The sequence below is a fragment of the Myotis myotis genome, unplaced genomic scaffold, assembly GCF_014108235.1.
Source record: "Myotis myotis isolate mMyoMyo1 unplaced genomic scaffold, mMyoMyo1.p scaffold_m19_p_13, whole genome shotgun sequence".
Classification (NCBI taxonomy): domain Eukaryota; kingdom Metazoa; phylum Chordata; class Mammalia; order Chiroptera; family Vespertilionidae; genus Myotis; species Myotis myotis.
In genome coordinates, this window is record NW_023416317.1 from 14,754,032 (window position 1) to 14,777,509 (window position 23,478).

Sequence of the window (23,478 nt, forward strand, 5' to 3'; positions counted from 1 at the left end):
ACCGGCTAGGGCAGAAAAATGTTCCTTTGACTAAGGAATTATTTGATGTCTTAAATTTTATTTTTCTTCCAACTTCGTAAATATAACATTAAGTTCTTTTTTAAAAATATATATATTTTATTGATTTTTTACAGAGAGGAAGGAAGAGGGAGAGAGATGAAGAGTTAGAAACATCGATGAGAGAGAAACATCGATCAGCTGACTCCTACACACCCCCTACTGGGGATGTGTCCGCAACCAAGGTACATGCCCTTGAACAGAATCGAACCCGGGACCCTTCAGTCCACAGGCCGACGCTCTATCTGCTGAGCCAAACCGGTTAGGGCTAACATTAAATTCTTGAGTTTGTTTTGTATGCTACCAGTAACGAAAAATATTTAGTGATAATATGGACTGGGAGTCAGGAGATTTGGATTCTAGCTCTGATTCTGTGATACAGTGTTTCTTATCTGACTTATAAATCTCCAAGTGCCTTTGTAAGTCTCTTCTTTAATCCTATAAAATTTAATTTATAATCAGTTTTGTTGTGAGAGGGAAATCTTGTGAATTGTGATCAGAAATCAACTCATAAGTCATCATTCTGGCATGCATTTGAAGGAAGTCATGTAAATAAGTAAAATTACATGTTTCTTAATGTGTGAAAGAACTGTTGTTCTTGTTGCTAACCTTTATAAACCAAAAAAAAAAAAAAGGGTTCCATTGCTTTTGTCCCTATTAAATGCATTACAATGAGAAAGATTTCAGAGAAGACACATAAGAGGATAGAAATAGCATAATCCTAGGCATCAAATTCTTTTTGTTTTATAGCTAATTTCCTATGTCTTAAGTGTTCTATATGACTTTTCTAAAGTGAGGAAAAAGAATATATATATATTCTAGATCTTGGAAATATAGCTTGAGCACTTATACACACACTTTTTTTTTTTAACTTATAGTTTAGGACCGGGGTCCTCAAACTACGGCCCGCGGGCCACATGCAAATACAAATACTTGTTTTTGTTCCAGTTTTTGTTTTTTTACTTCAAAATAAGATATGTGCAGTGTGCATAGGAATTTGTTCATAGCTTTCTTTTAAACTATAGTCCGGCCCTCCAACGGTCTGAGGGACAGTGAACTGGCCCCCTGTTTAAAAAGTTTGAGGACCCCTGGTTTAGGATATAAGATTTGGAGCTCTGGGCAGCCTGAGTTTGAATCCCAGCTTTCCTATTCATTAATTGTGTTACCTTGGGCAAGTTTACTTCAGCTGTCTCAGTTTCATTTGTGAAATGGGCACAATGAACTAAATAGGGTGATTTTGATGATGAGGTGAGGTAATGCATGTAAAGCTCTTAGTATAATATCTGAAAAGTAGTAATGACCCACTAATTATTAGACTTAATAATTGTCAGAATCCAGAGAACAAAATGCTGGATGCTGACTTCCTTTAAGTGAAATGAATGATTAATACATAAAATGTTCTATTCCCCATTTGGATAGTCACAGGGTTGTTTATTATTCCTACCTCAAAAAATTAAGATTATGATGTATATGTCGTATCTGTAAAGGAAGTGAAGATATGTTGACCAGGGTATATCTAGTGTTTAGAGTATTATTAAGGACAATATAGACCACCAGGGAATGCACATTCACAACAGAATAGTTAAATTTCTAAACTACATTTAAGGGCATATTGACCTGAATTCTTAAAAGTAGGTACTCTTTAGGACAGTACTTGGGGATGAAACAGAAATGTTAAGTACTTTTTTTAAAATAACTTAAATGTTAATTGCTATATAAATTTATATGATTTAACTTAATTTTACTCATGATTAGATTGATAGTGAAAATAGTGTTGGAGCAGCTCAACTAAGAAAGTAATTTCTTTTATGAAGACTTGTAAAATTTCCTAGAAATTTGAAGCCATATGATACTTTTTGGCATATTTTAGATATCTGAAGTCACTTTGTTAGTTTAGAAACATACAAATTGCCCTAGATAGTTTGGCTCAGTGGATAGAGCATCAGCTCTCGGATTGAAGGGTTCTGGGTTCGATTCTGGTCAAGGACATGTACCTCTGTTGCAGGCTTGATCCCTGACCCTCGTAGGGGCACATGTGGGAGGCAACCAATTGATGTGTCTGTCACATCAATGTTTCTCTCTCTCTGTCTCCCCCCCCCCCTCTGAAAATCAATGGGGGGAAATAAACATACAAATCAATCATGCATAAACTATCCAAGTATTTTTTAATTGAATTCATTGGGGTGACATTGGTTAATAAAATTATATAGATTTTAGGTATACAATTCTATAACATATCATCTGTATATTGTGTTTACTACCTAAGTCAAGTCTCCTTCAATCACCACTTATCCCCCTTTTCCTCTGGTAGTCATCATACTGTTTATATTGTTTGTGTCTATGAGTTTTGTTTTTTGCTTAATCCCTTCACCTTTTCACCCAGTCCCCCAAATCCCTTCCCGTCTGACAGCTGTCAGTTTATTCTCTGTATCTGTAGTCTGTTTCTATTTTGTTTGTTAGTTTACTTATTTTCTTATTTTGTTCATTAGGTTCTACATATAAGTGAAATCATATGGTAATTTTAAATCATGCTTGGTCCATTTGGGATATGAAAGAAAGCCTGTAAGACTAGTCCACATGCTGTTTTCCTTGCCAAGTTTTTCTCTACTTAGTTGGGGACTGTCACAAAGAAAAACTGTTTTTTCCTACCACATTCTATAGAACAGATTTGAATTTAGACAATGTATTTCTCCTTTTTTGAGCTTTCATTTTGTTTTATATATTACTGAATTGTTGAATTTGTCATTCAAAAAATGATGACAATCATTTTTTATTGAGAATAAACTTTGTCAGGTTTTCTTTTATTTTCCTTTACTTATATCAGTGCTTACAATTCTGATTACTGGCATGGTACAGTTAGAGTAACGAGCAAGGTAGATATAGTTACTGCTCTCATGGAGCTTATAATAGACTAGAGGCCCGATGCACAAAATTCATGCAAGAATAGGCCTTCCTTCCCCCAGCTGCCGGCACTGGCTTCCCTCGTGGCCCCAGCTTAGTTCGGAAGGTTGTCCTATCTAATTAGCATATTATGCTTTTATTATTATAGATTATTGAGTATATTCATATAGTGCTAATTAGGGTGGGGTTTTTGTGAGTGCTTTATTTTTTTCCCTACTACTCATCCCAGTCAGTGTCTTTATTGCATTATAACTGTTAATGTTCTTCCTTTAAAATTTTTTTTTTAGTGTGTGATCCCACAGTAGTGGTGACCATTTGATACTCATTCTGTATCATACAGACACTTTTGTAAAAATATATATGGACTGGTGAATGGATGGATGGATGGATATATCTTTTGACATCATGACCTTAAAACTATGTAGAGAAAACACAGTCAAAACAACTTATTCGCTGTTGCTGTATAGTATCTTTAAGAGTATTGTGTAAGAGCCTGGTCGGTGTGGCTCAGGGTTGAGTGTTGACCTATGAATCAGGAGGTCAAGGTTTGATTCCTGGTCAGGGCACATGCCTGGGTTGTGGACTTGATTCCCAGTAGAGGGGGTGCAGGAGGCAGCTGATCAGTGATTCTCATCATTGATGTTTCTGTCCCTCCCTCTCCCTTCCTCTCTGAAATCAATTTTTAAAAATTCCTATAATAAAGGAATATGTATAAGAGAACACTGTTTTCATAAGTATTTTGTGACATTTATTGGTTATAAGTGTTTTGAAAGAATGGTAATAAGTTATTTACAGTGAAAAATAAGTGGTTCCTTTTATGTTTGGGGAAAATTTATATGTATATATACTTGATATTTGAAATTTATGAGTAAGTTAAACTATTTCATGCATAAAGTAGAAATTTGAGGTTATTAAACCAGCAATCCACTGGTCTAAGAATATTTGACTTAAGTATTTTAGAAATTCAATGGGGTGTGGAATAGTTGGAGGAGTGGAGAATAAAAACCTTTATTATCTTTGTGCCAGATGCTGTGCTTAGAACCTTTTCCATGTGTTGTCTGTGTGGAATGTGGCATATAGTGGTTACTTAGGATAGCTAAATTTCTTTGTTCTACAAATGAGAGAACTGAGCTAATGTTTGGTTAAGTAATTGATTTACCCAGGGTCTCCATAAAGCCAGAAAATGCTAGATAGGATATTTGCATTCAGGTTTGACTCTAAAATTTCACATCTTTTCACTAAGTTTTTGTAATAAATGTCCTACCACTTGTTGATAATACAAGGTGCCAGTGGATGCAACATATCAAACTGTAGTACTAAACACCAAATGGAATCACTTTCTTTTATAGACACCTAAATGTTTTATTCACTGTTTTTATGCTTTATCAGTTAGGGTGTAAACAGTTTGTTGAAATAAATGGTCCACTATTTCAGTGTAACATAAAGTAGGAGTTAAGTATATGGGCAAGTTCATATGAGAGTCTAAGCAATTTAGGTTGCCTAATGTAGCATCCCTAAGATTTGCAAAATTATAACATTGTTTGCATGTTTAATGTGAGGTGCTTATTGCTAAAGGATTTGGGCAACTGGTTTTAATTTTTCTTTAGTGACTCAATAAGTATCTCTTCTGCATATCACAAAGTAAGATAATCTTGAAGCCTTTGAAAATTTTATGTAAAAGCCCACAAAAATATAAGAAACTACATTTAAGATTCCATCTTAAAATTAATATTTTTTATTTTAGCACTTTTTCAGCCATTAACTCCAGGATCTCGTGAATTTGAAGATGTTTTAAATATTCTCCATTCATCTTACCTTGAACCAACCTCAGTAACAAATTTTAACTACAAATGTGCTTGCTTGGTACATAATGAGCTTTTGGAAAAGGAGGTATGTTTTAAATTGTGATTGTCAGATTCTACAGCATCAATTAGTAGCCTGGAATTGGTTTTATTTTTCTTTTCTTTAGAAATGCTAAAGTTTTTGCCCAGCCAGAATGACTACTGGTTTAGTGTTGTCCTGTGCACTGAAAAGGTCCCATTACCAGTCAGGGCACATGCCTGGGTCCTAGGTTCAATCTCCAGTTGGGGCATGTACAGAAGGTGGCCCATCAATGTTTCTCTCACATCAGTGTTTTTCTCTCTCACATAAATGTTTTTTTTCTCTCTCTTTACCTTCCTCTTTCTAAGCATGACCTTGAATGAGGATTAAAAAAAGAAAGCTAAAGTTTTTAGGAAAGCCAAATTATGGAAGGGAAAACACTTAGTTTTAAATGACATCTTTTTAACTATATATTATGCCTAAATTGGAGCGTAATGAAATCAAGTGTGTATTTTTTTTTTTTTTTTAGGCTATGCTTAATTTTCCCCCCAACTGTTGATTGATGTTTGGATTATCTTATTAGTTGAAATTCTTAGTGAAAAAAGTGTGAACGGGGGAAACAGTTAAGCATGTTAGATAGTGAATTTACATTTCATGTATATATTAGAATATTCTTTGAATTTTGATTTAGGAAAAGCCAACATGTAATTTTGAAGTAATGCAAATGAGGTGTTTAGAAATATTTGATGTATTTATTGCTTTCTAATGTACATGCAATACTATTAATTTTGTACTCTTTTAAGTTGGTTAACTCAGTGCTACCAAAATTTAACTTTGAAAGGACCTTTAATGTTACTGACTCCCAGAGAAAATGAAAACCTTGGTAGTTTGATGTGGTTTCATTTTATGATAGATTATTTGTTACTTTTATATGAAAATTGAGTCTATGGATTCTCTGATTATATTATTAAAGATCAGTAATGGCTTGCATACTACATATGAATCTATTAGATATGGGCTCCATATTTTGAATGTATCTATCTTGTATCTTTAGATACAAGCAAAAGCCAGTAGTTTCGGGTGACTTAGAGTTCAGATGTACTTACACCAAGTCGCTTTTTATCCTGGAAATATGTTTGGAGCATGTTTTATGTACGTAGCATTGAGAATACACTTATAAAGAAATGAAACATTTTTTCTTGTCTAATTGAGTTTATAATTTAGAAGTGGGTCATTCAACAGATTTATTAAGGCACTCTTTGCAGTGCACCATGTTAAAATGAGTGATCCAAAGAAAACTAAAACATGAACTTAAAAATAGAGAGTTGGAGTTGTAAAATTTTAATAGAAATTAAAATTGATAAATACTAGATGCTCATTTGACTATATTGTGAAGGTAAAAAACCAATTAAAACAGTAAAAAAATGGGAGCACAGAAATTATAAGGAGAGAAAAGATAATTTGTACTTTAGTAGGTTTTGGGGTTTTTTTTAGAAATAAAATTACTGAAACTCTTAGCTTAAAAAATATAATTACATGCTACAGAGCTATTTATAGGTTTAATTTCACTTAGTTTACAGAAAAGCGAAGAGAACTGAAGTCTGATGGCCGTTCAGATAAAGAACTTTCAGAATCCTATGCATTTTTGATGGTTGATCGCTATCAGGTAAGTTATTCATTTAAAAAAAGCAATTTGAGAATGTTCTCATTTTTACTAATTTTTTATTCAGCAGTACACTTAATAATTATAAGTAACATTTTCTTGATGTACAAGTAGAAGAAATAATTTAGTGAGGCAAAGCTATTTCATTGTTTTGTAATTTGTTTTTCAAATGTGCTCATTTTTTTCTGACGAAACCTATTTTTTTTTAGTTTAGAATGTGCTTGATAATGTATAATTTTCCCTTTATTAAAATATATTATCTCCTTTATTGTTGGTTATATGTGCTTGGAACCAGTTTTTCATCTTCACTTGAAGATTCTTTTAAAAATATTTTTATTGATTTCAGAGAGGAAGGGTGAGGGAGAGAGAGGTAGAAACATCAATGATGAGAGAGAATCATTGATTGGCTGCCTCTTGCACACCCCTACTGAGGATTGAGCCTGTAAGCGGGGCATGTGCCCTGACAGGGAATCAAAACGTGACCTCCTGGTTCATAGGTCTACGCTCAAACACTGAACCATGCCGGCCAGGCTTTAGTTGAAGATTTTTAGGCAGAGTTACTTTCTCTTTAAATAGTTTTAATTCACTCTAAAATGTTTGCTTATATATGAGCAATATGAATTCTGAGTATCTAGCATAAACAAAACTGGATTCCAGTTATGGTTACATTGGAAGTGTAAGCCAGTTTCACATTAATATTTTGTCATAAACTGTCTTACATATAAAATTTCTATAAAAATACGTAGTTAAAATACATAGTTAAAATACATATGTATTTCATTAAAAATACATAGTTTAGAAGCTTAGGTTTTATTTAAAACAAATTTACAAAATATCTTTTCACACTTTTAATATATTAATGATTGCAAGATGAAGTGTTTTGTTTATTTAGGTTCAAAGCATATGTGAAAAAGGACTACAGGTGGGCCAGTCCAAAATAACAATTCTTGGCAGTCCTTCCATGGGTAATCTTTTTTTCTTTTTTCATTTGTGTACTATGAAGTTGCCATTTAAAAATATATTATTTAATTTTACTGCAATTCTTATAATTACATTTATGTACTAGAAGCCCGGTGCACGAAATTTGTGCACTGAGGGTTGGGGAGTTCTTCCTCAGCCTGGCCTGCACCCTCTCCAATCCAGGACCCCTCAGGGAATGTCTGACTGCTGGTTTAGGGCCTGCCGGCCTGATCGCCCTAACTGCTCCCCCCTGACGGCCTTATCCCCCTAACTGCTTTTCCCTGCTGGCTTGATCCCTAACTGCTCTCCCTTGCCAGCCTGATCCCTAACTGTTCTCCCCTGCTGGCCTGATTCCCCTAACTGCTCTCCCCTGCTGGCCTAATCCCCCTAACTGCTCTCCCCTGCTGGCCTAATCCCCCTAACTGCTCTCCCCTGCTGACCTGATCGCCTGTAACCGCCTCTGCCTCGGCCCCGCCACCATGGCTTTGTCTGGAAGGATGTCTGGAAGATGTCTGGTCTAATTAGCATATTACCCTTTTATTAGTTGTCATAGTCCCAGAAAAGGAGATTGATGTTAGGTTTTGTGATTTGAAACCAGTTTTATTACTTGTTTCTGATTTTTGCATGCTATCCAAATTGATTTTAAGTATCTTTTTCTTTTTGGTCTTAGTCGAGTACTAGTAGATTTTGAAATTTTTTATTTGTTTCATGTTTTATTTTTGCCTTGGTGAAATACAAGTGATCTTCACTGTCATTACATTTTTTTAAAAAGGTGTTGGTCATATCATTTATTTCTTATCATTAGATTAAATATTTGTATTTTTTGTATTCGTGTCAAATTTAAATTAAAAACATTTTTTCCTCTTTACTAGGTATCTATCTTTCTAGGTATCCTGATTTGTTACAGGCTAATCCTTTGGAAGCTGGGACAGTGGGTGATGTTGTTATTTTTAAAATAATGAAGGTAATTTCAACTTTTACATTTCATATATCAAAGACAACATTTGATTTGGATTTTAGTTGACCTTGTTTTTAGGAGATTAAATTAAAAAACAGCTTGCTTGTGTTTGGTATAGAAAGATACTTTTGAGAGTGATTTGCCATCTTTGATGTAAGCTTACTGTATTTTAGAGTTTGCCTTTCCTTTCCAAAAACATAGAATGAAGAAAGGAGGGTATAATATATTGGTAATGTCATTTAGGCTAGTGAAAAGTGTTGTGAATAAAATTTTTTCTTTGTTATAAAATAAATTCAAACAGCACTTTTTTTTTTAAAATATATTTTATTGATTTTTTACAGAGAAGAAGGGGGAGAGATAGTTAGAAACATCGATGAGAGAGAAACATCGATCAGCTGCCTCCTGCACATCTCCTACTGGGGATGTGCCCGCAACCCAGGTACATGCCCTTGACCGGAATCGAACCTGGGACCTTTCAGTCCGCAGGCCGACGCTCTATCCACTGAGCCAAACCGGTTTCGGCACAACACTTTTTTTATGGTTAACTTTTTCTTCTTCAATATTTGCAGAATGTGGTGGGTGATACTTTGTCAGATATTAAAGGAAAAAACTGTTATAGGTGATCTATATTTAAAGAAATATTCTATAATTATATAGTCAATAATTAGGTTTGGGTGGACTTAAAATGTTTTCTCTGTTTTAGGGTAAAATAAAAAGTATATATGACCCCATGGGTGTAAAAAGTTTGGAACCTAAAAGTGCTTTGGATCCAACACCAAAGCATGAATGTCATGTGTCGAAGAATGCCAATAGAATTACATCACTTTTGGCTTACCGAGCTTATGAGCTTACTCAAGTAAGTACCTGAACCCATTTTAGTGTTATGACCTAATATCTGTTTATCACCAAATCCTTTAAAATGCCCCATTTTCAATTCCCTCTGCCACCACACCAGTCTAGGTTCTGGTTTCCACATATTACTGCCAGACTCCAGTGTCTTGGCTGTTTGTTCAGTGTTTCCAAGACAACTTAGAAATATATACTTACAGATAATATTCAGAGTCCTTAGCCTACCTCACCCTGCCTGAACACTGTTATTTCCATCTTGGTTTTTTTGCTTGTTTGTTTTTCTTTTGTATGAGCTCTGCCCTTAACCTCATTTCATTAGAAATTTTGGCTTTTCTTGGCCTAGAAAGTTTTTGCCTAATAAAATACTATTTGTCTTTCAAGGTAGAGTTGAAGCCCCTTGAAATACCTCAATTCATACTATTTTGTACTATTGACTTGATAAAATATTTTCTACTTTTATTAACTTTTTAAGATGCAAACTTAGAATTAATTTTTAACCTTTACTCAGATATAATTGATACACAGTAAACTACACATACTTGAAAGTGTTCTAATTGATAAATTTTAGTCATTGTGTTTTATATGATGTCTGACTATAAAGTAAGGTAATTTTTAAATTAAAATAATGTTTGTTACAAATGTGCAGGAGGCAGCCGATTGATATTTAAATAAAAAAATTTAATTTTTTCTTTCTGAAGAATCTCAGTGTGCAAGACCTGTTGGTGGGGGCTTTTAGCAAAAATTATATTCACCAAACTTGTCTGGACTCATTTGATTACCTTCTGGACAGGGGTAGTATTGGTAGATAAGAGATATAAACTTACAGTAATTACTAGAGGCCCGGTGCACAAAAATTTGTGCACTCGGGGGTAGGGGGTCCCTCAGCCCGGCCTGTGCCCTTTCACAGTCTGGGACCCCTCGGGGGTGACCACTTGCTGGCTTAGGCCTGCTCCCCGGGGGATTACTAATTTTGTATCCCAATGTCTGATTGCCATCTTAGGCCTAAGATGGCAATCAGACATCCCTCTGGCAGCCCTCAGGGGATGTCCACTTGCCAGCGGGGAGCAGGACTAAGCTGCAGTCGGACATCCTTAGGACTGCTGAGGAGGCAGGAGAGGCTCCCACCACCACTGCTGTACTGGCAGCCGTCAGCCTGGCTTGTGGCTGAGCAGAGCTCCCCCCAGTGAGAGCGCACTGACCACCAGAGGGCAGCTCCTGCATTGAGCGTCTGCCTCCTGGTGGTCAGTGTGTGTCATAGTGACCAGTCATTCCCAGTCTTTCTGCTGTTAGGGTCAGTTTGCATATTACCCTTTTACTATATAGGATAGAGGCCTGGTGCATGGGAGGGGGCCAGCTGGTTTGCTCTGAAGGATGTCCCGGATCAGGGTGGGGGTCCCGCTTGGGTGCCTGGCCAGCCTGGGTGAGGGGCTGATGGCTGTTTGCAGCTGGTCACACCCCCTTCAGTTTGGGGGTCCCCACTGGGGTGCCTGGCCAGCCTGGATGACGGGCTGATGGCTGTTTGCAGCTGGTCACACCCCCTTCAGGGTGGGGGTCCCCACTGGGGTGCCTGGCCAGTCTGGGTGAGGGGCTGAGGGCCGTTTTCAGGCTGACGGGTGACTGAAGCTCCCAGCCTCTTTTTTTCTTTTTTTTTTTAATTCTGGGATTTATTTACCTTCTATGGCTGTCACTGGAGCTGAGAGACAGCTCCAGCTCTGAGGCTGTGGCTGGCTGAAAGCAGGTATCTGGAGTTTGTTTAGCTTCTATAATTTCAACATTGTTGCATCCGGAGCTCAGAGCTGGGCTGTGGTAGGTGGGGAACCTTGGCTTCCTCCGTCACTGGAGCAACCAAGCCTCATGTTCGCTTCAGCTGTGTGGCTGCTGGCCGCCATCTTGGCTGGCAGTTAATTTGCATATCTCGCTGATTAGCCAATGGGAAGGGTAGCAAAGTTACGGTTAATTACCATGTTTCTCTGTTATTAGATAGGATTGGCTTTTTTTAGCAGAACTTGTAAACTGGTTTGTATTTCAAAAAACTTTCCAGGCGTTTTCAGAGCAACAACATTATTGAAATCATTACCCCAAGGGAATGGACTTCGAAGGATAATGCCTTGTTTATAAACTGGGGCACTCTTTTTTTTTTTTAAATATGTTTTTATTGATTTCAGAGAGGAAGCGAAAGGGAAAAAAGGATAGAAACATCAATGATGAGAGAGAATCATTGCTCGGCTGCCTCCTGCACACCCCCCTACTAGGGATCGAGCCCACAACCCAGGCCTGTGCCCTGACCAGGGATCTGAACCATAACCTCCTGGTTCATGGGTTGACCAAACTACTAGTCTGCAAGTCACAAAACCCTGGTCTAATGAATGTTGTGAATAGGTGAAGGGGAGATGCAGATGGGCAGTAGGAAGAGGGTCGGCTACCTCTGTTTGTGATTTCTCTTGCTACTTTGTTTGCAGTTAGAGCCAAGACTATGTTTTCCTTTTGACATGAACAACATGGTAGGTTTGGTTGAGGTTGTGTCTGTAGTATTTTAATTTTGTATCAAATTGGCTTTTCTGAGCTGATTTGGGAGCCCCATTTGTAACATTTTTTTATGAGGAAATTTGTTGACCATATTCCTGATTGTCAAGTCTTCAGAAGTAAACTTTTGGAATACCTACTAGTATTCTGGCATATATGTGTGTGTGTGTGTGTGTGTGTGTGTGTGTGTGTGTGTGTGTATAAAATTTATATCCTAAAATGAATATAAAGTATAAATTATTATAGTTAAATTGGCAAGCAGTGTTTAAGGATATTTTCTGGTAGAGGCACATTTAAGTGTTATATTTTTCAAAAACTAGGCAGATAAATACAAGATTCCCACTCTGTACTTTTGCTTTCTTAATGAAGTTAATTTTGCATTTTTTTATTTTAGTATTACTTCTATGAGTATGGCTTTGATGAACTAAGGCAAAGACCAAGACACGTGTGTCCATATGCTGTTGTGTCTTTTACTTACCAAGATGACATACAACCTCCGAAGTTTGTACCTTCATTAAGGTAAGGTTTAGGAGTTTTGGGCATCATCCAGAATGGTATTTATATTATATAACCTGGACTGCATAGTTAGAAGGAACACTTTGTTTTGTTCCTATTTTTTCCCCCCCTTAATATTAATTAGATACATAAATGTTCATTGTGATTTAAAAGGTCAGTGTAGCCCAGCTGGTGTGGCTCAGTGGTTGAGCATCGACCTATGAACCAAGAGGTCATGTTCGATTCCCGGTCAGGGCATATGCCCAAGTTGTAGGTTTGACCCCCCAGTGGCATGCAGGAGGCAGCCAATCAGTGATTCTCTCTCATCATTAGTGTTTCTATCTCTCTCTCCCTCTCTCTGAAATCAGTAAAAATATATTTAAAATGTTAATATAAAGGACAGATACTGAAACTATATGGAAATATAAGCTAAAGTTTACTTGAACCTCACAGTTAAACCTCTTTTTCCTTGATATTGAAGGTTTGCATAGTTGAGTAAATGTAGTTTTTAAAAGTGAAATTTTGTATGTTAGCTCTCCTGGAAATCGGGAGCTTCTACTAAAGAAGCCCCAGCTCCCCCCTCAAACCAGTTAAACCAAAATCAGGTATTAAGTAGCCTAGGCATTGGTAGTTTTTAAAAGCTTCCAAGTGATTTCTGATTTTTTTTTTCTAGAGAGAGGAAGGGAAAGAGATAGAGAGATAGAAACATCAGTGAGAGAGAAAAATCATTGATTGGCTGCCTCCTGCACGCCCCCTACTGGGGATTGAGCCCTCAACCCCGGGTTTATGCCCTGACTGGGAATTGAAACAGTGACCTCTTGGACGCTCAACCACTGAGCCAAACGGGCCAGGCTGATTCTGATTTTTAGTCAGAGTTGAGTACTATTGATTTCCTGTAAGCTCTAATATAAGGTGACCAAATATAAAGTAGTTTCCCCTTTTTTTGTTCCCATGTAGTTATTCCAGAAAATGTTTTGGCAAAATTAAGTAAGAATATAGGTGAAATGGTCAAATATCTACGTATTTTTAATTTGAGTACCCATAGTCAAAGTCGTGTGTGATATACATTCGTTTAGAAATATTGCTGTTTTTAAAGCCACATTCTTAAACATACTAGACATTTTTGAGGTTGACTTCTTTATTAGTTTCCAGATCAAAGCATCATCTTCATTTTACTTGTTTGAGATCTAACACTTTTTTCATATCGTGATTAGTCCTGGAAACCATCCACAGCCACAAGTATGGATTCACATAATATCCAGACATTTGGGTTTTTCTGTGTGTGTGTATGTGTCTGTATTTATCATCTCCATGATACATTTGTTATGCTGCCTTTCAGCAGTGATCTTCAGAAGGTACTCAGCGCTTTAATAATTATGAGGTCATACTCCCAGGAATAATGATTATCCATTAATTTTCTTTGCCTCCTGTTTGATTCCATCTTTTTACCTTCAAAGCATTTAAAACAAGCATTGATTGAACATCCTTGCTGTACCTTGAATGCCACCCGTTAATGTGCCTGCCTCAGGGCCTCTGCATTTGCTGTTCTTCTCTTTCCCCAATTAGCTGCATAATTTACACTTACACTTCCTTAAAGGTGACCTTATCAGTGAGGTCTTCTGTGATTTTTTTTTTAACCTGTGTACTCTTAGTGTCTTTTTTTACTCCTTAGAACTTAAAACCATCGCCATCTGGTTAATACCTTTCTTATTGTTGTCTATCTGCCTCGTGAGATTATAAGCCAGGGGTGGGCAAACTTTTTGACTCGAGGGCCACAATGGGTTCTTAAACTGGACCGGAGGGCCGAAACAAAAGCATGGATGGAGTGTTTGTGTGAACTAATATAAATTCAAAGTAAACATCATTACATAAAAGGGTACGGTCTTTTTTAGTTTTATTCATTTCAAACGGGCCGGATACACCGGTGTAGTTTGCCCACGGCTGTTATAAGCTCTATGAAGGCAGGGGACTTATTCATCCCTGTAGTCCTTTTACTTAGAATATTAGTAAATATTTATTGAATGATTAATGACTACATTTAAATAAGTATTGAGGCCATTTCTTTGAATCTTAACACTAAAACAAAGTAATTGACAGATTTTAATGGACTCTTATTTTCTCCTGATGGATATTTTTGGGTAAAACAGTACCTTAATTTTGGGCAAATAAGGTAATTCAAGTCAAGTAAGTAATTCTTTTCTCCAAGTAAACTTGGATTTATTAAATGTTATAGTAAGTAGTTAACTGCTTCCTCCTACTTGGAAGGAGAATTTAATTCTCTTGTATAGTATGCCATTAAAAATAGCACCTATCTCAAGGTCCTGAGTGTTAACTTTTATATTAACAATTAGTAATTTAAAAATAAATTTTTTTTTTTGTAGATCTAACAGCTTTAATGCAGATAGAAACACAGGTAAGATTCTTTAGTTTTCTAAATTGAAAGAGTACATGCACATAGTAAAAAATTAATACATTAAGTGCTTTGATTTATTTTCATAATGAATGAGAATCTGCAAAGTATGAAAAGAAGGGTGAGGCCATGCTATGATATAGCATCAACATTTGGTCATCCAGGCATAAGGTGTCCTTGAGAAGCTGCTGCTGCTGTGAATAGATCATGTTTGACCACTTGGATCGATAATAGTAAACAATACAAGTTTCACAATTCAGCCTTTAAAAGTATTAAATTCATCAAAGGTTTAAGTCAGGTTTCTCCACAATGAAAAGAGATTCAGAAGAAGATATGAGACATTGTATGGATTCATGTAGTTAACCGAATTTCATATAGGTTCTTTTGGGGGAAATAAGAGGGCAGACTATTTGTCTTTGCTCCTCAGCTTTCTGATGTGAAGACATTTAGACAAAATTGTTATTCTTTGCAGCTGGAATGATTTTGTAGGGGAAACGATAGTTTAAACAAAAAATCCTAATATTTGGACTCTCCTGTAAATATAAATGTCAAATATTTTGTTTTGTTCTACAAAACCTTGTTTCTAGATTTTTTTTTTCCTTTTTTCTAGTAAACATATATTTGCTTCTGGGTTGCCAAGAATTGTGTCCTTTTCTTTTTTTATTTAAGATAAATTTCACTACACATTGTGGAAAGGACAGCTTTTAAATAAAGGAAAGCTTTTGTGCTATATTTCTCTGAGGTCAGCCACTCGTGCTTTTTTGCCTATCAAACTGTAAGTATGGTATATTACCAAAAAATAGTTATTTCCCTATTTCCTTTTCTTTCTTACTTATATTTAAATTTTATTTGGTACTTTAGTCCATAAGAACTTCGATATCAATATTGGTTTGTTTTTTAAAAAGATTGATTTGATATCTTTAGAAACTTAATTGGCATAATGAGCCCTCTGGTTTTCTGTCTTGGTTTGAGGATGGGCTAAAAAGTCATACACATTCGTGGCATAAAACTTTTTCTTAATGAATTTAAATCTTAAAAGTGATTTTAAAAAGTTTTATCCTGTGTACTCTTAGTGTCTTTTTTTACTCCTTAGAACTTAAACCATCACCATCTGGTAAATACCTTTCTTATTGTTGTCTGTCTGCCTCGTAAGATTATAAGCTCTATGAAGGCAGGGGACTTATTCATCCCTGTAGTCCTTTTACTTAGAATATTAGTAAATATTTATTGAATGATTAATGACTACATTTAAAAATGTATTGAGGCCATTTCTTTGAATCTGATCACTAAAACAAAGTAATTGACAGAGATTTTAATGGACTCTTATTTTCTCTGATTTTAAAAAGTTTTATCCAAGCCCTGGCTGGTTTGGCTCAGTTGGTTGGAGTGTTGTTGAGAGGTGGCAAGTTCGAATCCCTGGTGAGGGTACGTTCAGGAGGCAACCTAATCGATTGATGTTTCTCTCTCATATCGATGTTTCTTTCTTTCTCCCTCTCCCCTTTTTTCTTTCTAAAATCAATACAAAAATTCTTATCTTTATTAGATATATTTTCCATTTGGCAATTTGAACATGATAGACTTAAAATTTATCAGTTGTTTGTTGGAAACAGCTTTGATGTTTTAAATTAAAATTTATAGGCTGTTTTCAGTCTTGGGAATATGCTAGAATAGAAAAGTCTAAAATGATCTTTTGCTGCCCTGTGGTGTGGCTCAGTTGTTTGGGCATCATTCCATGCAACGAAAGGTTGTCGTTCAATTTACTGTCTGGGCACATACCCAGGTTGAGGGCTTATCCCCAGTAGGCAGTCGATTCATGTTTTGCTCTGACATTGATGTTTCTCTTTTTTTTTTCGCTCCTTCTCCCTCTCTACTTCCCTCTTCCCTCCATCTCTACCTGCCTCTCTCCCCCTTTTCTCTCTCTCTAAAAATCAATTTAAAAAATGAAAATAAAATGATCTTTTGCTACCATCACAATAAACATGAACCTTCATAAATGTTTGAGGACTATGTAAACAGTAGATACTTGAATTGTTTTTAATAAAATGACAACCTTATATCTTTTGTTATTAGTAATATTGGCATGTAGAATTAGCTTCTGCCTTACATTTGGAAGGTTGGTAGTATTGCCAGGCTATGTATCTATTTACCTGTACATCTGGACTTCCCATATCAAATCTTCTTTAAAGTACGGTGCTAATAAATATGCTCTTTGTTTTCCAGCAAGACGGGTGTGTGTGTGTGTGTGTGTGTGTCTATAAAAGAGAGAGAGAGAGAGAGAGAGAGAGAGAGAGAGAGAGAGAGAGAGAGATACCATTGCTAGAGTTAAAAATACATGTAAGGAAATAGGCTTTTTTAATTTTCTTTCAGTCCTGAGAAGCTAGATGTTGAAACAGTTATGAGTATTGATCATCTGAAACAGAAAATTCCTCCAGCGCTGTTTTACAGGGAAGCATACTTCGGTTCAAATGAAGGTAAAGTAATGTAATTTTACTGAAATATAAGAAGCAGACTTGAATCTGAATATTTACTATGTATTTTTTCTTATGTCAGTTTTGAAGAATGGAATGTATTGCAGTCTTTATGAAGTTGTAGAAAAGACAAGAATTGGAAGTAACATGGAGAGTTTACTGCAAAAACTAGAGAAAGAAAAACTTGTGAGTAAAATTTAAAATGTTCTTTTTTCTCCCTTAGAAACTATTAATAAGTGATCATATAATATTTCAATTTATTTCATTTTTATCTCTGAAAATACCACAAAGTCTGTTTTTGTTGCTGCCATTTAGTTAACAGCATTTTACTATGGCCTTTGGTACTCTCCTTTATAGCCATGATACTTAGACCTTCTACAGACCAGTCTTTCTGTGAAGTATCTTTGTTGTATTTTGTAATTGTGACTGTGATATTAAAAAAATACTTCTTGAATGTCATGTATTTATGTCAGGTGTATAGTTCAGTAAAAAAATGAAGGAAAGAGACTCTGTTCTCCTGGACTACACAGAGTGGTAAGTGGAATTACTCAGATAGATGTGGTTCCAGAAGAGACAGTGCCATATTTAAAGATTCAAAAAAAAGATGATTTGTGAGGCTGAAGAAATAAAAGAACATCATAGTAATTGGGAGAAAGTGGTAGAACATGAGGCTGGAAAAGGGTATAGGAGGCTATATCCTACAGCATCATGCAGGCAATGTTCAAATATTTAGAAGTTTGGACTTGATCCTAAGAGCAATGGTTTTTAAAGGGAGTTGGATGAGGTTTTGATTATGTATGCAGCATGATCAAATCTGTTTTGTGCTTACCTTGGTTATTATGTAGAGGATGAATTGAAGGAGGGAGAGAGAGATGAGGTAGGAAACTATTACCATAGAGGGTGATGTATGTTTGGATGAGAAAAGTAAGAATGATGATATAAGAAGAGACTGGTTTAAGACATATTTAGTAGGTAGTATCCAGGTCAATGGGTGTGGAATATATTGAGTTTAGGTAGAGAAATTAAATTACTTCAGGGATCAGATTGTGATGGGTTCAGGAGTGATGCTAATATGTACAGTTTAGTGAAGGAGATGAAGTGGTTGATAGAGTAGTGGCTATCCCAAGGTTTCTGTTAATATGAGATATAGGTGAACTCGTGTTTAAATGCTGATCAGATGTTCCAGTAGAAAGAAAGAGGGTTTTTTTTGCACAGGTATGCCATTTAATACAGTTTACTCAGCAGTTGACTTATTTTTACTCCTCATGTTATTGAGCCTCAGTTTCCAGGTATTCAAATGGAGATTTGTATTACTGATTTTCAGAACCCACAACTTCATTTTTATTGTCTACATAGATTTTTCATTGTATGCATATAGATTTGCTTAACCAATACATTGTTTATAGATGGGAGCGTCAAGTTATATACAAATTTGTAGGCAGAATTTGTAACCTTATGAATTGGTGGACACCCAGCAATAACACTTTGAACAACTGGGTAGAAACCTTTGGGCTAGGCATCTTACAACATACACATACATACACATGCATACACATTCAATACATGTGAATATACGTTTATAATTACACTAGACACTAGAGACCCGGTGCACTTATGGGGGGGGCTGGGGGGGGGGGAGGTCTCAGACTGGCCTGCGCCCTCTTGCGTCCAGGAGCTCTTGGGGGTTGACCAACTGCCACGGAGGTGGGAGAGGCTCCTGCCACCGCTGCTGTGCTCACCAGCTGTGAGCCCGGCTTCTGGCTGAGGAAGTGCACTGACCACCAGTGTGTGTCTGCCCCCTGGTGGTCAGTGCGCATCGTAGTGACCAGTCGTTCCATCATTCAGTCAATTTGCATATTAGCCTTTTATTATATAGGAGGATTTCTTGTTTTCCTCTGAAAGCCTGTCTATAATACAAGTGTTCCTCATGATCAAAATCTATTCAATTACTGAGTTCAGAAAGTAAAAGTGAAAGTTTAGATAGTTTGGATGTCGTGAGTTATCCAAATCATATAATTTTTACATTTCAGAGAATGAGTATTGAGAATCTTAACAGTGAGGAGTTTATCAGAAAATCATAGTATCTCCTCAGTTCCTAATAATGAGAATCATTGGAAGGATAAGAAGGATGCTGGCATTTTGTTCTTAATCTGAGCAAGGTTTGTGGAGGACTGGGTCTTTCCAGAATCAAGAAGTGAAGTAACAGAGGCTATGGGCATTCCATAAGAATACACTACCTGAATCTAATAGACCTAGGTATTTTGTGTAGCATTCCTTTTCGTGCACCTCATTGGAAATTACTCTAATTATAGTTACTTTTTTCATATTTCTCATAATGAGAGGTGCATTGAGAACTATTGGGTTGTTAATAATTTTATCTTGGATCTACATGAGGTGTTCTGGATCAGACAAATATAGTGAATACCTTATAGTAAGTAATAAATGTATTGGCCCTCCTTTGCCCTAGTCTAGTAGTTGGCAAACTGCGGCTTGCGAGCCACATGTGGCTCTTTGGCCCCTTGAGTGTGGCCATAAAGTTTCAATCGCACTGTATGTGCGCGCCTGCACGTGGTATTTTGTGGAAGAGCCACACTCAAGGGGCCGCAGTTTGCCGATCACTGCTCTAGTCATTACTGTTAGGGAAATGCAACAAGGTACAGGTCATTTATTTATGGAGTAGCCATCCCATAGATAAGGGGTGAGAAACAGTGACTTTTCTTTGCTTATAAAGGAAAGGAAGTAGCTCTCTCCCTCCGCCCCTGAAAAGGCCTCTGAAAATGTTAATGAATATTAACTCTAACCCTTTGGTAAATAAATCATATCTTTACAGGAGTCAGTTAGCTCTCTTTGTTCTAATGACATCTCTAAATTCCGAGGACTCATTCTTGCTTAAAATGTAAATAGGAGAAAGCTCTATCTTCCTGGCATCTTGGGACTGAAACTAGGAATTAATCTGTGCATTCACCTCTGCCTTCTTGGGGAACCACTTGACACTCTCAGGGGAACAAGAAAAATTTAATTCTCCTTTGGATTAGAGCATTTAACTGTATAATTTGCTACAGATCTAATTCTTAAGGTATGTAAACAGCAAAATATTTCTGGTAAAAATGAAAGCAACATTCCCTCTTTATATAATACTAGAGGCCCGGTGCACAAAAATTTGTGCACTCGGGGGGAAGGGGGGGGGGTCCCTCAGCCCAGCCTGTGCCCTCTCGCAGTCTGGGACCCCTTGGGAGATAACGACCTGCTGGCTTAGGCCTGCTCCCGGGTGGCAGAGGGCAGGCCCAATCCCTAGGTGCAGCCCCTGGTCGGGCTCAGAGCAGGGCCGATTGGGGAGTTGGGGTGCCTCCCCTTGTCATGCACAGAGCAGGGTGGATCGGGAGGTTGCGATGCCACCCTCAGTCACGCTCAGGGTAGGGCCAATTGGGGGGTTGGGACACCACCCCCTGTCACACTCAAGGCAGGGTCGATGGGGAGGTTGGGTGCCACCCTCTGTCACGCACAGAGCAGGGCCAATCCGGGGGTTTGGCACTGCCCCCTGTCACACACATAGCAGGGCCCATCAGGGGTGTTGGGGCTCCGTACCCTGTCATGCATAGAGCAGGGCCCATCAGGGGGTTGGGGAGCTCCCCGCTGTCACGCACAGAGTAGGTCCGATAGGGGAGTTGGGGCACCGTCCCCTGTCACACACAGAGCAGGGCCGATCAGGGGGTTGGGGCGCCGCCACTCTCACACTCAGGGCAGGGCTGATGGGGAGGTTATGGCTCTACTCCGTCACACACAGAGCAGGGCCCGTGGGGGGGGCAGGGGGGTTGGGGTGCCACCCTCTATCACCCACAGAGCAGGGCCGATCAGGGGGTTGGGCCGCCGCCACTCTCACACTCAGGGCAGGGCCGATGGGGAGGTTATAGCTCTACCCCGTCACACACAGAGCAGGGCCCGGGGGGCAGGGGAGGGTTGTGGCCCCGCCCCGTCACACACAGAGCAGGGCCAATCAGGGTGTTTGGGCGCTGCCCCCTGTCATGCTGATCCCGGTGCCGGGAGGCCTCGCGGCTCCGCTGATCCCGGTGCTGGGAGGCATATTACCCTTTTACTATATAGGGTAGAGGCCTGGTGCACAGGTGGGGGCCAACTCGTTTGCCCTGAAGGGTGTCCTGGATCAGGGTGGGGGTCCCCACTGGGGTGCCTGGCCAGCCTGGATGAGGGGATGATGGCTGTTTGCAGCTGGCCACACACTCTTCAGGGTGGGGGTCCCCACTGGGGTACCTGGCAAGTCTGGGTGAGGGGCTGAGGGCTGTTTTCAGGCTGGGGGTGACTGAACTCCCAAACGCTCCTTTTTTCCTTTTTTTTTTTTTATTCTGGGCCAGGTTTAGCTTGAGGCTTGGCTCCAGCTCTTAGGCCTCCGCTCCTGAAAGTAGGTTTCTGGCCTTTGCATACAATGTTGCGAATCTGCTGGCTGAAGTCCAGCGGTATTTGTTACAATGTTTGAAACTGCAGGCTCAGAGGCCTGCAGTGGCAGGCGGGGAACGTTGGTTTCCTCCGTCACTGAGGCAACCAAGCCTCATGTTAGTTTCAAGCTGCCTGGCTGCCGGCTGCTATCTTGGCTGGCAGCTAATTTGCATATCTCGCTGATTAGCCAATGAAAAGGGTAGCGGTCGTACGCCAATTACCATGTTTCTCTTTTATTAGTGTAGATGGAAGGTGAGGGCTTTTGGCAGAAGCACTGAGGAATCTGAGGAAGTTTTATTTTCCCACAGGGAGAGTTATAAAATAAGTAAAATTATATTTAGCTCTTTTGGTTGATGATAACTCAAGTTAATTTAAAAGTTGACTTTAATATAAAAAACCTATGAGAGCAATGTACCTAAATTTGAATATTGTTTCTGCTGTGAACATTCTTCATAGATACCTCAGTTTAAATTTTTTCTTTATTTTTTAACCATGAGTGGGTTTTGAATTTTATTTAATGCTTCTCTCTCTCTCTCTCTCTCTCTCTCTCTTGCATTTATCAAGATAGTTACATGGTGTATTAGTAAGGGTTTTCCAGAGAAACTAATCCAATGGGATATATATAGAGAGAAAGACAGAGAGATTTATTATAAAGAATTAGCCAGTTTGTCTCAGTGGATAGAGATTGGCCTGCAGACCAAAGAGTCCTGGATTTGGGCACGTACCTTGGTTGCAGGCTCTTCCCTGCCCCAGGCCCTGGTCAGGACCCATGCAGGAGGCAACCAATCGATGTGTTTCCCTCATATCAATGTTTCTCTCTGTCTTTCCCTCTCTCCCTAAAAATCGGGTGAGGATTAACAAAAAACAAACACACAAAAGAAATGACTTGGCTCACAGTTATGGAGACTAAAAAGTCCCAAAATTTGCATTTGGCAAGTTGGAGACTGAGGAGAGTTTGATGGTGTAGTTCCAGTCTGAGTCTGAGTGTTAGAGATTCAGGAGAGCTGATGTTTCAGTTTGAGTCCAAAGATGTGGGGAAAAGAGCACTGATATTCTAACTCAAAGCCAGGCAGGTAGGCAGGAGGAATTCCCCCTTACTCCAGGAAGGGTCAGTCTTTTTTTTTCTATTCGAACCTTCAGTTAATTAGATGAGATCACCCACCTTGGGGAGGGTAATCTGCTTTCCTCAGGCTATCCATATATATGTTAAACTCATCCAAAAACATCCTCAGAAACATCCAGAGTAAAGTTTGACTACATATCTTGACACCCTGTGGCCCAGTCAAGTTGACACATAAAACTAAGCGTCACATATAGTATAGAAAAAAAAAGAAAAGCCAAATATATTATTGGACTCCTAGGGGGGGAAAACGTGTATTCATCTAAGAAATTTTATCTTAAAGCTAAAAAGATTCCTTTTATTAAGCAATACTCTGCAAACCCCCCAATATTCTATGTGTTACTTTTCCAATTATAAAATTAAAGGAATATAAAAGGACAGGAATGCCAATTGGTAGGATAAAAGCTAAGTATACTTTCTTTTCTCACATTAGTCTAAGCTACCCAATTCAGAAATCCAATGTGTGCCCTAGCCGGTTTGGTTCAGTGGATAGAGTGTTGATCCTGGTCAAGGGCAGGTACCTTGGTTGCAGGCTCCATCTTGGCCCCAGTCATGGCACATGTGGGAGGCAACCAATTGATGTATCTCCCTCACATCGATGTTTCTCTCTCAATATTTCTCCCTCTCCCTTCCACTCTAAAAATCAATGTGAAAAAATAAGTAAAAATCAATGGAAAAATATCCTTGGATGAGGATTAACAAAAACAACAACAACAAACAAATCCAGTGTGCTAATAAGGGCAGGAGTTGGCAATTTTCTGTGAAGGACTAGATAGTAAATATTTTAGGCTTTGTGGGCCATAA

The 23,478-nt window shown here is 38.2% G+C and overlaps 1 protein-coding gene across 12 annotated transcripts in view; it reads left to right on the plus strand.

Annotated features, from left to right (window-relative positions):
* Positions 1–23,478, plus strand: part of TASOR (transcription activation suppressor) — a 62,846-nt gene that overhangs the window by 5,189 nt on the left and 34,179 nt on the right. For 11 of the 12 annotated variants that reach the window (XM_036331850.1, XM_036331851.1, XM_036331853.1 and 8 more), the window contains exons 2-11: positions 4,703–4,848; positions 6,353–6,445; positions 7,335–7,407; positions 8,275–8,366; positions 9,064–9,216; positions 12,127–12,251; positions 14,609–14,640; positions 15,307–15,412; positions 17,005–17,108; positions 17,188–17,291. In XM_036331850.1, the coding sequence (XP_036187743.1) occupies positions 4,703–4,848; positions 6,353–6,445; positions 7,335–7,407; positions 8,275–8,366; positions 9,064–9,216; positions 12,127–12,251; positions 14,609–14,640; positions 15,307–15,412; positions 17,005–17,108; positions 17,188–17,291 (1,028 nt within the window). Of the gene's footprint in view, positions 1–4,702; positions 4,849–6,352; positions 6,446–7,334; positions 7,408–8,274; positions 8,367–9,063; positions 9,217–12,126; positions 12,252–14,608; positions 14,641–15,306; positions 15,413–17,004; positions 17,109–17,187; positions 17,292–23,478 lie in introns of those variants that run through there. The other variant, XM_036331862.1, reaches the window with a different exon arrangement.